General features: G+C 47.1%; 1 protein-coding gene across 1 annotated transcript in view; it reads right to left on the reverse strand.

The window, feature by feature from the left end:
* The window catches only part of Tnfrsf8 (TNF receptor superfamily member 8), a 35476-nt gene that overhangs the window by 306 nt on the left and 18766 nt on the right, over positions 1-16404 (reverse strand). Inside the window, exons 9-12 of the mRNA XM_021161268.1 lie at positions 15728-15826; positions 15548-15601; positions 8125-8150; positions 4860-5073 (exon numbers count right to left, since the gene is read on the reverse strand). Coding sequence (XP_021016927.1) covers positions 4860-5073; positions 8125-8150; positions 15548-15601; positions 15728-15826 — 393 coding nt within the window. The remainder of the gene's footprint in view (positions 1-4859; positions 5074-8124; positions 8151-15547; positions 15602-15727; positions 15827-16404) is intronic.

Consider the following 16404-nt stretch of genomic DNA (forward strand, 5'->3'; position numbering starts at 1 on the left):
TGTGCTGGGTGACTACGTACAGATACCACAGCCTCTCTGTTACACAGAGACGTATTGATGGGGTCACCCATGGTTTCTTAGGCATGTCATCAGAGATGGACAGAATGCAGTCAATCCAGGAAATAGCAGGTAAACAAAACAAAACAACAACAAAACAGGATGGTAAGAACACCAGGGGTCACAGCAGAGCCACACATGTCCCTCATTCTTCTCAAGTGCCATCTCTGAGACCCAGCACTCCCACTAATAGCCCCTCATCATCACTAATCTAATCCTCTGCAGGGTTAAGAACCTGAGGTCAGGGAGCTGGAGAGATGGCTCAGCGATAAAGAGCACTGACTGTTCTTCCATAGGTCCTGAGTTCAATTCCCAGCAATCACATGGTGGCTCACAACCATCTGTAATGGGATCGACAGTGTACTCATATACATAAAATAAATAAATCTTAAAAAAAAAAAAAAGAACCTGAGGTCAGCAGGTAAGGATAGGAGATGGGCTGTCCTTGCATCCACATGCATAAAACAAAACACCCTGGGTGACCAGTGTGCCCCTGCTTGAAGTTCCAGGTCTCAGGAGCTTCATCAGTCCAGGCAAACTTGGCTGATTGGCCATGTTCTTCAGAAACCTGGGTCCTGATGATATGCAACAGCAGCCAGGGGCCCTGTGTGTCTATGTGCCCAGCCCCTGAACCTCATGCTGCCAGAAGGCAGAGGGGATCATAAGTGTCAAGTGAATGGGTAGCCCAGGCTCCTAGCACTAGTACATGCTACAGTCTCAACACAAGCTGATGGTGGGGGTTGCTGGGATGGCCTTTCCATGCAGGGAGTCAGGGAGCCTTAGGGAAACAAAGCCATCTTTGCAACTGGGAGGCAGAAGCCTAGATTCATCAGAATAATTGGCTCTACTCACTGGGCACGGCACCTATGGCCTCAGGCTGGGGGCTGTACCACTCTGGCTGATCCTGCAATGGATTCTGCAGATGGAATGGGGAAGCTCAAAAGGGAACTTAGGAGTGGGGGTGGGTAGACGCAGGGGGCACATGGACCCCCTGCCTTCGGGTTACACCCTCAGATTCAGGAAGCCCAGAAGATTCTCAAGTGCCCCGGCATGTCCTAGAGCATTGCACCAAGCCAGCTCTTCTATTTCGGTTTCTCACACACCCAGGAAAGAGAGAAGTATAAGAAACATGAGAGGGAAGGGCAAGAGAAAGGGGTGAACTGTGTGTCCCATGGGCTCCAGAGCTAAGAGCAGGGTCTCAGGTCCCACCCCACATCCTCCATCAAGGCTTGCTGGGACTTTCATCAGAGGGGCTTGCAAAAGATGAAAGCTGGGGAGCACAAACCTGTAAATGTGGAGAAGCCAAGGCAAGAAGATGGCAAGTTCAAAGCTATCTTGGGCTACAAAACAAGTGAGTTCAAGCCAGCTTCGGTAACTCAGTAAGAATCTGATTGAAAAACCTTCAATCCCAGCACTTGGAAGCCAGAGGCAGGCAGATTTCTGAGTTCAAGTCCAGCCTGGTCTACAGAGTGAGTTCCACGACAGCCAGGGCTACACAGAAAAACCCTGTCTGGAGAAACAAAAACAACAAACAAACAAACAAACAGAGAATCTGATTGAAAGAAAAAGAAAAGAGGGAGCAGAGGCCACATGCAGAATCGCAGGCTTGTAATATCAAAAGCTACAAGCCCTGAGGGTCAGAAGTTCAAGGTCATCCTTGGCTGCAAAGCAAGTTCAAAGCTAGCCTGGGCTAAATGAGTCCCTGTTTGTTTGTTTTTTTTAATCAAACAAACAAATAAAACAAAACAAAAACAATCCAGAAAACAGAACAAGGGCTGGGGAGATAACCTAGAAGGAAAAGTGCTGGTTATACAAGCACGAAGACCAGAGTTCAGATCTCCAACAGCCAAATGAGTGCTGGGTAGGTGTGGGGGGGGGGTGAAGGGGGGGCAGCCTGTATCCCAGCATGTAGGGGACAGAGACAGCGGATCCCCAAGCAAGGTAGCTAGCTAATAATTGCATCAGTGAGCTCTGGGTTCAAGTGAGAGACCCTTGCAACATGTAAGGTAGAGTGTAATCAGAATAAGCAACTCAACCTCTGGTCTCTGTGTACACACGTGTGCACAATTATGCACACACACACAACAGTTTTTAATTTTAAAAATTAAAATTTAAACCAAACAAAGGTGAGTGGACTAGCTCAGTAGTAGAGCATTCCCCTAGCATGTAAAAGGCCCCAGGTTCAATCCCTGGTACCAAAAAGAACAGATGGGACCAGAGGTCAGGTACTGGGGTCATCTAAGAAGAGGTCACTGTAGGAGGTTCGGCTGATGCTGCTTGTATTCAAATGCTAAATCCTGGCTCCCACTATCTGGCTGCCTTGTCCCCCCACAAGGAGATCACAAGGCATGAGGAGATCCTCATATGTACCAAATGATGTTATGTAACCTTGCTCCTCAAGTTAATTGGTCAATAAAAAGCTAAGGCCTGTGATTGGGCAAAAGGTAGAAGTAGGCAGGTTTTCAGCTACCTGGTTGGGGTTTGCAGGTAGAGAGAGGGAAGAAGAAAGGACACAGAGACTAGAGGAGGCCATCATGAGAAAACAAGAACCATGAGCACATGGCCGGGAAAAACAGCAAGTAACAAGGGACATATGGCTGGGACATAAGTTAGAATAGCCCCAAATCTGCCCAGTCTAGGATTATGGCTTATAAATAAGATACCTGGATTGTATGTCTTTTATATGGGCTAGTTAAAATACTTCATTTTAGCTATGAGAGGGACTCACAGAGTTGAAGGAGAGAACTGACTCCCACAAGTTGTCCTCTGATTTCCACACTCATGCAGTGGCATACGCACAAACTAAATGTATGAGATGAAAGCATTTCAAGATGGCTCAGTAAGTCAAGGTATTTGTTGCCAAACCCAAAGACCAGAGTTTGATCCCTCGGACCCACATGGTGGAAGGAGAGAACTGACATGTGTAAGTGGTCCTCTGACTTCTACATGCACACGTGACACCCCGCCCCCAATAAAAAAAGAGAGAGAGACAGAGAGACAGAGAGGTATTGGAGAGTAATGTGTGTGTGAGGCAGGAGGTGTGAGGGCAGAAGAAGCCAAGGCCAGAGCAGAGACAGGCTACTGCTCTGTCATGCCTATGGAGCCTGATCCTCTGGCTTTATCATCACAGGCTGCTTAGATTCCACCCCCACCCCAGCTCTGGGGAAAATGTCCCAGTCAAGTTAAGGAAAGGAGAGGCAAAGGGGGTACAGCCAGAGAAGGAGGAAACTTAGACCCATTTGTCCTTGTAGGAAACTGGACAGGGAGACTGCTCTTCTGGTGTGTCACTCAGAGGACAAATGAGTCACCTGAGTTCTGGTGTCCCAGAGGACCTCTTAAGGCCTTCCCTCAGCAGCCCTTCCTCATCCCTAACCCTTGCCACCTCCCTCCCTGAACAGGCTCTGGCCCTGTTTCCAAGTTCCAAGCCCTTTAGTCATCTTGGATTCAAACACCATCAGGACTCCTTGGAAAACCGAAGGAGCCTTTGGCAGTGTTTTTCCAAACACATTCTTTTCAAATAGAACTTAACCGAGAGTGGTAACTGCAAACATTTCTTTGAGACCAAGACAGCTCTAGAGTTCTCATCACCACAGACTTCCAGGAGAATGTGAAGAACTGTCACCAATGTCCTTCTAGCATCAGAACAGAGCCAGCAACACTCTAGGGAGCACCGAGCTGGGGAGCTGGGGCACTGGGTGGAGAAGCTCAGCTGAGAGCATTGGCTAGTTCAGAGTAGACAGTGTGAGAATGCTACCTCCAGGACATGAAGGCTCAAAAGGCCTGCTATAGACGAGGAAATAACCCTGCAGAGCAGCTTAGGGAGAAAGGGGAGGGGGGAGGGGGAGGGGGAGGAAAGAAGCACGGAGAGGGAGATGAAAATTCAGAAAGCCACCCCTCAGAAGGAGAACAGATGCTTCAGAAGTGATGGAACAGCTGGCTGAGACCATCCTTGAATGCCAGAATAAGAACCTAACACTCCAACCTGAGAGTGAAGGGGACAATATACATCAGTGGTCCTCAGCCTTCCTAATGCTGTGACCCTTTAATACAGTCCCTCATGCTGTGACTTACAGCCATACCATTATTTCCATTGATACTCCTTAACTGTAATATTGCTACTGTTATGGAATCACAATGTCATTATTTTTGGAGATTGAGGTTTGCCAAAGGAGTCTCAACCCACAGGTTAAGAACCACTGATTCATGTTCCGAAGTGGTGGGAAGTGAGGATGGAAGCAGGGCCCATAGGAGCATTGGCAGATGTTTTCCTGGCTGGAGGGCAGCGGAGAGGAGAAATGCAGGAGGGCCAGGGCTGGTCTCTAGGCTTCCGCTGAGACCCATGAGTACGACGAACAAAAAAAAAATCAATGTTCCAGAACCCAGCAGATGTGGGGCTGAGTCTTGGCAACTCAAGAAGAAACCCCACTGTATGCCTTAATTTCTCCAGCCATGAAAGAGGGTAATGTCATTATTCCCAGAAGTTGTGACAGACATGAAGTGGTGTTGCTAGATAAGGGTCTGACGTCATTCTGAACCTTCTGGCTCTGTATTAGGCCAGTGGGGAAAGACTCTCTTTCTCTTTAAGGATGACACACACTGTGTTCATCACTCCATGCCCTCTTAGTGAATGTCCCCAGTTCTCCCCACGAAGTGTCACTCTGGCCTTCTTCCTGGACAGAAGCTTGATGTGGGGCAGAGTGAAGGTGGCAAGGAATGCATAGCTCCCCAAGTCCCATCCAGAGCTCAGCACCCATCTCCCATCTGCCCACTTGATTAGACCAGGATCTCCCAACAGGACTCACCAATCCTGTTATTGGTGTGTTCTGTGGATACCCGGGGTTCTGGAGGTTCCCTGGGAGAAAAGGGATTCCCAGCTGGGCTGTCATCCAGCAGCGGCAGGTTCTCCAGGTAGGTGGCCCCAACACTGGCACAAGTCTCTACAGCTGGAGGAGGGCTCACTGGGCTCAACTTGTGTCCCACGCTGGGATCTGTCACCGACTCGCTTCTCTGTGGCTGCTGTGAACAGGAGTAAGGGCTGAGCAGACAGGGCTTGGGAAGCCTGTGAAAAGCTTTTAAAATTCTTTAAAGTTGCCACAAGCTACTTGACAGCATAAGGCACCTGTGTAGCACACCGAAGAATATAAGGTGTGTTTTTTTTTTTTTTTTAACGTGCTTTTGTTTGCTTGTTTTTTAGTGGACATAATATCTCACCATATAGCCATGGCTGATCTAGAACTTGATATATAAAGTTCCTGGCTGGGCCAGGAACTCACAGAGATCCACCTATTTCTATTTCTCAGGTGCTGATATTAAAGGTGTGCACCCAACTATTTGCTTTGCCTTTGTGACAGTCTATGTAGCCCAGGCTAGCCTCAAACTTGATAGTACCTGAGGATGGCCTTGAACCTCTGACCCTCCTGCTTTCATCTCTACAAGACTGAGATTATGGTGCTACTACACCCAGTGTATGAATGGCTGGGACCCCAGCATAGAGTTTCCTGCCTAATAGGCAAGCACTCTACCTACCCACTGAGCCACACCCTCAACACATGTTGCCTTCACTCTGTGCTGAGCAGCAGTCAGTCCTTCACACACTCTTGATACATCTAGGCTAATCCTAAGAGTGATGTGCCACCCTCAAAACCACACTGCATGGTTGTAATATTAGCACCTGCACATCTTATGGATGGAAAATCTGAGGCCTGGTAGAGTCGAGTAACTCGGCCAGGGTTGTATATACATATACTTAGTACGTTTCTAGCCAAAAATCTACATGCTGGAGTCTCCTCTAGCCTCACCAACTCCTGGTACCTCTTCATTCTCAACTTCTGGGAGAGAAGTCTTTGACCACATCTTAATACATTTAAAAAAAAAAAAAAAAAAAAAGAACCACATCATTAGGAATGTGTTAGTTTGGTTTCTCACATTTATTTATTTATTTATTTTTAAAAAATGTGTTTTGTGGTATTTTTTCCTGTGTTCTTTTTTCTTTTTTTAAGATTTATTTATTATTATATGTAAGTACACTGTAGCTGTCTTCAGATGCACCAGAGGAGGGTGTCAGATCTCATTACAGATGGCTGTGAGCCACTATGTGGTTGCTGGGATTTGAACTCAGGACCTTCAGAAGAACAGTCAGTGTTCTTAACCACTGAGCCATCTCTCCAGTCCCAGTTTCTCACGTTTACAAGTAAATACAAAGGGAAATGAAATACCTGGTGTGTGGCATTCACCTGCAGTCTTCAAAAGGACCCAGGGTGAGAAATTCAGAGAACAGATCTATGGAATCTTGATTACTCTTTTACAATAATCTGAAGGCCAGGGCTGGGGATATAGCTCAGGATTGTAGAGTTTTCCTAGCACTCTGATCTGATTCCCAGAACAGGACCCCCCCCCCCCAAACACACACATACTTCACCCTGTCTTCCACTAATTTTAGCCAGACATGGTGCAGGACTCTAATCCTAACACTTGGTGAAGGAAGGTGGGTCAGAAGTTCAAGGTCATCCTTAGCTACATAATGAATTTATAGCCAGCCTGGGCTACATCAGATCTTGTCTCAAAAAACAAATTAATATGGGGTTGGAAAAATGACTCTGTGGTTGACCGCACTGGCTGCTCCTCCAGAGAACCAGGATTTGGTTTCCAGCACCCACACAGTGGCTCACAACCATTTGTAACTCCAGTTCCAGGGGATTTGATGCCCTTTTCTTATTCCTACAGGCACTAGGCATGTACGTGGTGCACAGACATACATGCAAGAAGTCACCCAAACACATGAAAAGCAAAACAAAACGTGTAAATCAATAAAAAAAAAAAGCTGTTGTGAAAGCAAGCAAGCATGCTAGAGAGAGAGAGAGAGAGAGAGAGAGAGAGAGAGAGAGAGAGAGAGGTGATAAGCGACTTGATCAATGGGGGAAAAAAGCAAAAAGTGTGTGGCACAGACAGGTGCCTCATCTTGAAGCCTGCACTCCCTCCCTCCCTCCTTCCCTCCCTCAGCTGGGGTGAGGGGGAGCCCCATCATCATGGGAAAACAGACACAGGGCAGGTCTCCAGCACAAGCCTAAAGAGGACTCAGCAATTGTGTGTAGCCTCCCCAAAGCCCTGAACCTGGCATACATGAAGCCTTCTGTAAGAGACAATGCATATGCTCCCACCCCTGATCTCCAAGGAGGCAGCTAGGGGCGCAGGGTCCAGCACCAGCTCTGAACTCCCACAATGCAGTATTCGAATGGAGCCATCGACTGCTCCTGACTTGTCGGATTGCCACTTCCTCTTTTACCAAAAATGTGGCAAGAGTAACCATTCCTGAGAGTCAGAAGGACTGTGGGGCAACATCTAGCACAAAGAAAGGGGTCTAGCAAGCCGGAAGCAGTGCTCACACCTGGATTTCAAGGTCAGCGCTGGCTGCACAGTCAAGGAAGAGATAGCCGAAGAGGGAGTGCCAGTGCCTAGCCGATGGTAAATGCTCAATGCTCAAAGTATAGCTAACTTTGTAAGTGTGTGCTGCTGGTGTCTATGGTCTTGCTTGGCAGACAAGAGTCCCAGAGGAAAGAAGAGAGCTTCCCTTCAGACTAGACTGGGTATCTCAAAGTGGCCCAAACCAAGCTGTTGTCTGCAATCCCTGCTGGAAATCCCCTGGGGCTGAGCCAGGAGCTGGAGGTTGCTGTGGGGTGGAGCCCTCTCTCTCTGGTTGAACCCTACCATGGGGGCCCCAGGCCAACACCCTGGGTACCTGGCTTCTTGACCAGTAACCCTGGGTGCCAGGGAAGAGGATAGCTCTGTGGTCCTTCTATGGCCCTAGCAGCCCTGAATCAACAGACATGTAAGGAAAGTAGTCAAACAAAAGGACAGAGGATGGAGAGATGGCTCAGCAGTTAAGAGCACTGACTGCTCTTCCAGAGGTCCTGAATTCAATTCCCAGCAACCACATGGTGGCTCATAACCATCTGTAAAGAGACCTGATGCACTCTTCTGGAGTGCCTCAAGACGGGAACAGTGTGCTTATATACAGTAAACAAATAAATCTTAAAAAAGGACAGAGGCTGAGGTGGAGATGGCACTTACGGTTAGCTTTTCAGTAGGACAGGAATCTGTTAAAAAAAAAAAAAAAGAGTAGAAATGTCACCAAAGACAGTCTGACATCCCTCCACCACTTCCCATCTGTTAACAGATAGCACCCTGGGAGCACCCTGGGATCTCAGTGGGGCTGAGCCTTGCCCTCTCCAAGGCTCAAGCCCTAGGCTGGTAGTAGACAATTTAAGGATTAGCCCTTGGCATGCCTGAAGCCAGCATCTGAGGCAGGAGTGCGCTGGGGCCTCCTTTCCACAGCCTAGACTGCAACTCTTCTGCAGGACACTCCTGTTCTGTCTGACTCATTTCTCTTTGTACCACCAATCTGAGGGCTCTGGAGATGCCTGGGTCATCATTCTCAGAATACAACCCTTCTCTGCCTACCTCAGGCCCTGCCATTCACCCCAGTATCCTTCTGTCTTAAATAGAGACCAGATACTCACATACATTATAACCTTTAACCTTAGCTCACCAGCTCCCTGAGAAAGGAGGAAGTAGCCACATAGTATCAAGTCCAACCTAACCCAATCTAGACCAGGTTCATCAGGGACAATACTGTAGGGGGACAGAACCATTACTGACTCCCAAGGGGTCAGTTAGGGTCCCTGCAATGCAATCAAGGTTCATGCTGTTAAGGCCAGCATGCCTGGTGAGCTGCTTCTAGAACATGCTTTCTAGTCATGGCTTAGCAGTTTGACTCTGAATCCTAATTGATATATGCACAGCAGATTAACCAACAATGAACAAACCAAAATGTTATTTGAGCACTCTGCACCTTGGGATGAAGTCTTAGAGGTCTGGCAGGTAAATGGGCTAGAGTGGTGTTCAGTCTCAGATTGGCAAATGTACCACTTGCTTACAGAACCTGGCAACCACCGTCCCCAGCAGAAGTGTTACTTCAGGAAGTCATGGCTTGTTCTCTTTAGGTGACTACTAACCACCCAGACCAAGTCACTGACACTTTAGGTACTCTCTGACTTGAGACCACAGAGAGTTTTGTTTGATGGGTGCACACACACACACAAGTGTGTGTATGTAGACATGTTTTATTATGTTACATGTGCGAGTGCTTTGCCTCCCTGTGTGTTTGTGCACCATATGTATGTCTGGTACCCATGGAAATGGAAAGAGGGTTTTAGATACCCTAATGAGCAACCATTTGGGTGGTAGGAATTGGATCTGCCAGAGTCCTTTAGAAGAGCAGCCAACACTCCTAAGCACTGAGACATCTCTTCAGCCCAGGATTTGCTCATTTTATTTGTTGGATTTTTGTCTTGTGAGACAGGGTTTAAGTGGTCATTTTAAAAGTTTTATCAGTAAAACTAAATCTTTATCCTTTGGAAACAACCTTGAGTTTTGCAATCAGCCAACTGACATGTGACATGTGGTGCCAAGACATTGTGGGAGCCTGGGGAAGACAAAAAAAAAAAGTGTGTGCTAAAGAAGCAAGAGAATAAACTCTGTCTTGAGAAAAAAGCAGGTAGGCTAGAAGCTGAAACACTGTATGTAAGTAGGTACCATCTCTTTACAGGGTCTTTTGGCTAAAACCCTTGTGACCTTTGAATCATGGTCCCTCCCTGCCCCATATGGACCACACCCTTGGGAAGTCACACAAATGAAGACAAACGCAGGAGTGTTTACAATTACTTTAAAATTGGAAAGATGCCAAGTGCCAAACAATACTGTTGCTGAGCCATCCACCATCACAATTCTTCACTGGAGGGAAACTAGCTCTACTTCCTCTAAGATTCAGCCTTTTTATCTGGGAAATGGGACAAACCTGGCTAACTCTGGGGAGGGTTCATGAAGATAGAGTAGAGATCTCAAAATAGCAGATGGGGTAGGGGGGTGAGGGTCAGGGAGGCATTAGTGGTAGAGCAATTGTCTCTCATGTGTGAAGGCCAGGACTCTATTCACAACATGAATTCGTCCATGTGTTCTCTGCCCCCCACACCCAACACACACACACAGTAGGGTTCCTGTGATTAGCCACCTGGAGAACAGGGTGTGATGAACACGGCTCTGTGCGCTAAGGTTTTCCGTCCCCAAATCCAGAACCCTGTTCTCATTGTGCAAAAGAATTTTAGATAAATCCCAACAGGCAAAATCCTGCAAAATGTCTGACCAGTGCTGTCAAAGGCCACTTAGGTCAAAAGTCTAAGAAGCTTTCACAGGGGAGCTTAAGGAGATGTCTGACTGAATATAAGAAGGGTCCCCAGCACCTTAAGAAGAAACCAAGTAAAGAAATAATAAGTGTGTCTTTTGTTGTTTAATCACAATATTTTGAGGCTGGAGAGGTGGCTGAGACATTAAGAGTTCTGGCTGCTTTTCAGGAGGATCTAGATTTGGTTCCCAGCATCCGCATGGTAGCTCACAACCTCTGTTAACTCCAATTTCAATGGATCCAGTGCTCTCTTCTGGCCTCAGTGGGCACCATGCTTGTGGTGTTACATACATGCAAACAAATGCTCATATACACTTTAAATAGTTAAAAATTAAAATGATAATTACTGTTTATTTCTTTAACTGTGCTAATATGTAACCCCAATAGAAGAAGTCAATAATAAAATCATTTGGGCATGGCCACATTGGGACTCCATTATTTTCTCAGTTTGAGGAGAGGCGTAAAACGCTGGCCTCGAACTTGTCCAAGGATGATCTTGAACTCCCGATCTCTCTCTCTCTTACCTCCCAAGTGCTGATATTACAAATGGCACCATCACATCTGGGTTTGAAACAGGTTCTCACTATGTAGCCCTGGCTGCTGTGAACACACAGAGATCCACTTGCCTCTGCTGGGATTAAAGGCACAAACCAGCTGCCTCTGTCTCCCAAGAGCTGGAACTCCGGGTGTGTCCCACTACACATTTTGAGGTACTGATAATTGTCCTCTTTTCTGGAGCCTTTCCAGGCCGCATCTCTACCTAGGGAACCCATTGATTAAGTCTGTTAGGTCTCCAACAGCAGACTTCTATGTTGGGGGCTCTCCTGCCTCTTGCAGCTCTGCGATGGGACTGACCGCACAGTGTCAGAGATGGAAGGAACGGATTCCTTTTATCCTAAAATTCTTCTAAAAAGTGAAGCCTCATTAGGATTTTTCTAAGCTAAATGATTACCAAAGGGCTGAGGACCCCCTGTATGAGGCCCTAGGTTTGCTAACACAGCTTAGACTTTTTATGACAGGAGAAAAAATGTATAGATTCTAACTTTCAGAAACAAGCATGTATTTACATCAAGGTGGAAAAAAAAAAGCAGAATCTAAAGCTGGGCAGTGGTGACACACACCTTTGATCCCAGCACTACAGAGGGAGGCATAGGCAGGCTAATCTTTGAGTTCAAGGTCAGTCTGGTCTAAAAATCAAGTTCCAGGACATCGAGGGCTACACAGACAAATCCTGTCTCAAAAAGCCAAAAAAAAGAAAAAAAAAAAGAATTACATTAAAAAAATTAGAAGGCAGAATCTAGAGGGCCTCATCCTCTGCCAACAGCCTGCCCTGTTACAGCCTGTGAATTCTCTGAGAAAGACCCAAAGTAGAACTTGCCAAGGGCAGAGTTCAGATTGCCCAAGGCTCTTCCCTTAAAAAGGATTGCGTTAGCCTGCTTGTCCTCATTCGTTGGTTTCCTTGCTTTTTGGAATAATCACAATCTTCTTGTAAATCTATTCCGAACCCCAGGGCCCAAGTCCAGGACAGACTGTACAGCAGTGGCCCCGGGCTCAGCTAGCTGATCACTGATCTGCTCCAAAGGCCACGCTTAGAGATTCATGAGTGCCAGAGATTTTAAGCTCTGTTCCTACCCTGAACTCTCCCTCTCAGTCCCATGGCAGAGCTGTGGGAGGCAGGACAGCTCTGACGTAGAAGTTTGCAACTGGGACCAGTAGACTCAGTAAATAGGCTCCCTGGGTGGAGAGATGACCTGGAAGGGCTCCCGAAAAAAGGACAATCCCCAGCACCTCAAAATAGCATGTTGGAGTACCAAGTGCATGAGAAGCAAAGGCAGTTGGATCTCTGTGTACTAGTGCTGGCCAGGGTTACATAGTGAGAACATGTCTCAAAAAACAAACAAACACAAAAACCCTACAAAACAAAACAATAATCCTCCCCCTGCCACACACATACAACAAGAAGTTCAAGGCTAGTTTCAGCTACAGGACATATTTGAGGACATCTGGGCTACATGAGACCTTGTCTCAAAAAAATGAAAAACAAAACCAAAAAGGTATCTGCAACACAAAAGGACATATCCTGAGGGATTCCTGCTACCCAGCTCTGGGACAGTGGTTAAGAATTTGCAACAATGATGGCAACATTAAGATAATGAAAGAAACCTATGAATGCACACAGATATACATACACTAACAAGAAAACAAACCTTGATTAAAAGCAGAACAGGTTATTGACAGATCACTAAACCCTCCTTTACCAGTCATTACCAAGGCATTATCAAGGTGTGGCTTGGCTGATGGGTTTGCAAGAGTGCTCCAAACACACAGTGCCAGGAAAACAACAGATGGAAATGTGGCAGGAAGCTCCCCAAAGATCTCAGCATCAAAGACTGATGGCCCAAGTCCATTCTTGTAGTCCGTACTAGAGGTCAAGACCCAAGATCAGGACTACAGGCCAGATCAGCTCATGACTCTCCCTAGTGTGAACCCTTTGATACCCAAGGAATAATTGGGAACTGACCAAGATGAGAGGAGAACCACAGACCTGGTGACCAATGGAAGCATGGGATCCAAGCCAAAAATGTTACTGGGACACATCAAAAAACCCATTCTGATCAGGTATGATGGCACTTCTAGTTCCAGCACTAAGGAGACAGAGGCAGGTGGGTCTGTGTGTTTGAGGGTGGTCTGGTCTACAGAGTGAATTTTAGGACAGCCAGGACTACATGGAGAAATACTGTCTCAAAAAACCAACAAAGAAGGAAGGAAGGAAGGAAGGAAGGAAGGAAGGAAGGAAGGAAGGAAGGAAGGGAGGGAGGGAGGGAGGGAGGAAGGGAGGGAGAAGGGAAAGGAAAGAGAAGAGAAAGGAAGAGGAAGAGGAAGAGGAAGAGGAAGAGAAGAGAAGAGAAGAGAAGAGAAGAGAAGAGAAGAGAAGAGAAGAGAAGAGAAGAGAAATGAAGATAAAGAGAAGAGAAAAGAAACAAACCAGCCTGATCCGGGCACTGATTAGTGGTGATAGAACAGGTTGAATTCTTTGATCCTGATGGTCTTACTGCAATGCCCTGGTTATTATGAAACACACAGTGAAGTACTTAAGGATGATAAGAAATCAAGTCTGTTAAGTTACTCCAAAAACTGTTTTGGAAAATGTCAGTTTTTGTACTGTTTCCTACGTTTGGAAATCTGAAACTGTATCAGAGCAAAGCAATCCTTTTCAGCCTCCATCATCCTGTGATAACAGCGAGGTAGGGGCTGCAATCCTTATCCAGGCATGGGTGGTGCACACCTTTAACCCCACCTGTGACTCCCATTCCCATTCACACACCCATACCTGCCCCCACATACATATCATTAAAAATAATTTTATAAACCAGTCAAGAATTTCATGTGTATGTTAAAATGAAGGGCTGAGGGGAAGGACTGAAGGCTGGGAATGCAGCTTGTTGAAGAGTGCTTTTCCAGCATGTATGAAGCCAGCATATATGAACTGACAGGTTCAATCCCCAGCCAAGCATAAACTGGCCATGCCAGTACAACACCTGTTTGTAATCTCAGCACAAAAGCTGAAGGCAGGAGGATCAGAAGTTCATGGTCATTTTCAGCAGCATAGCAAGTTTGAGGCCAGCCTGTCTGAAAGTTAATTAGTTAAATATAGAATAAAATGATGGGTCAAATGCCTGGGGACATTCTGGGCTCTGTCACAGCTGAGGAGGGGTGCACCCTGGCATTAGGCAGGTTGCTAAACATCTTACAATGCCTGGCTCAAGCTGACAAATCTCAGTGGTGCTAAGGATGAGGCACACTGTTCATGGAAACTCCAGTGACAGTAACAAGTCCTCATCCTACTGTCTGCTCAGCACGTGGCCTTTGCCAGCTGACCTCATCTTCCTGTGCCTCACACAGTCATCTGGGAAATGAAGAGAGTGTTAGGGGCTGAAAAGGCCACCCTAGGATAAAATGAGATGATCCCCGTGCTTGGTAAAGTTACCAAGGACACTTGCGGTAATGTTAGGTCAATTCAGGTGATGGATGGCAGACATCTCATTAACCTGCACAGATCATAGGTCCTTGCTCACAGGCAAGTAGGGGAACAAGAGTCTTCACTTTAGAGGAGTTAGTGGGGCCAGAACACATATGCCTGTCTGCTCTTACCAGCTGTCACACTTGTCTGGAAGTTTGAAAGATCTAGGACTGCCTGTGCCTGGACAAAGCCTGTGCTGAAGATGTGTTCATGAAGACAGCAAGGAAATGAATAAATGTTCCTTTATCACCCACTGCCCAAGCTGTCCCCACACTGCTCAGGCCCACCCTGCCTAGGCCATGTCTACCCTTCCCTTCTCAAGACCATTCTGCCCAGACCATACCCACTCTGTCCAGGCCATACTCACCCTGCCCAGGCCATACCCACACTGCCCAGGCCATATTCACACTGCCCAGGCCATAACTACTTTGTTCAGACTATATCCACTCTACTCAGGCTATGCCAACCCTGCCCAGGCCATGCCCCTGTTCAAGATAATTCTGCCCAGGTCGTACCCACCGTGCCCAGACCATACCCACTCTATCCAAGTTATGGCAACTCTGCCCAGGTCACACCTATCCTGATCAGGTCATGTCTACCTTGCTCAGGCCCACACTGCCCAGGTCATGACTATCCTTGCCTAGAATATAGTTATCTGGACCCTGTGTGCTCATCCAGGTGAGCACTTCCTCTCTCTCAGCCTTGGAAACAAAAAACATCAAGGGACCCAGGGGAAGCTAGAGGTCCAAAACTAGCCTCAGACACAATACTGAGGCCAGTCTCAAGGCCTAGATAGACTCTTTGGATACACTCTCTCTGTGTCTCTCTCTGTCTCTCTCTGCCTCTCTCATTCTAACAAGACTGTTCTCACGAACATTTGGAGAGAAACAACAAAAAAAAAATTAACTGACGGCAGTGGAAACTCTAATACTAGAAAAATGTCAAGAAAGCAAACAGCGGTTTCAATAAGCCCTGCCCAACAGCTCATGGAAACAAGCTTGAAACCATCAAAACACAAAAAACCCCTTGCTTGGGGAGCGCTTAGGAGGTACGAGCATGTACTTACAAAACTTCTCCAACTCAGAACACTCCTTGCTGGACAATGGTTTTTTTTTTTTTTTTTTGGTTTTGTTTTTTGTTTTTGTATGAGTTGGTCTAGGCCCCAGGCCCTACAGTGGTCATGCACCTATCCATTCTGACCCAGACAGCCCTTCACATGGCCCGATACTCACCCGCCTGCTCCATCTTGGGGTGGAAGGTCTGCACTAGGTAGTCCAGGTGATACTCTGCAAAAACAGCAGGCTTGGGGCTTAGGGTGTGAGCAGGTAGGGGAGGGACAGACAGGGCAGCACCCAGGCCAGGCCAGATTAATGCAGCCACCTTCCCCAGGACCCCAAGACACATGGACTTACTCTGCTGGAACCGCCTCCTACAGGCCTTCCAGTAACACAGGAGGAAGGAGCCAGAGCCAACCAGTAGCACCACCATGGCCACCCAGAAGAGCACGGGCCCTGAAACACAGTGCCATCCATCCTGTACTCTGTGCACAGCTAGGAGCCAGGGCCCTTCCCTGGACTATGCAGGACAGTCCTAGGTGAAGCCCACTTCCTACTTCTCCTGGGACATGGGCCCCACTGAGGTGAGCAGCCCCTGGACCTTCCCGAATCTGGGACCGTCTGATTCAGCCCTTACCTTGCCTCCCCCACCTGGCTCCAGGAAGCTATTTGGCAGCTCAGAAAGTAAGAAAAAGAAACCAGAGAGGATGAGAAATCGAGACATCAAGAATCAGAATGGGGTGGGGTGGGTGGGGGCTGGAGAGATGGCTCAGTGGTTAAGATCACTGACTGCTCTTCCAGAGGTCCTGAGTTCAATTCTGAGCAACCATACGGTGGCTCACAACCATCTGTAATAAGATCTGATGCACACTTTTGGTGTGTGTCTAAAGACAGCTACAGTGTACTCATATTTGAAGAAGAAAAAATAAAAGAATTAGAATGGGTATAGTGTTACATGACTATAACCTCATCACTAGGGAGATGGAGGTAGACCAGTTAGCCTGATCTACATACCTAGATCTAGGCTAGTCAGG

Source organism: Mus caroli, chromosome 4 (assembly GCF_900094665.2).
Source record: "Mus caroli chromosome 4, CAROLI_EIJ_v1.1, whole genome shotgun sequence".
In the NCBI taxonomy this organism is placed as follows: Eukaryota; Metazoa; Chordata; class Mammalia; order Rodentia; family Muridae; genus Mus; species Mus caroli.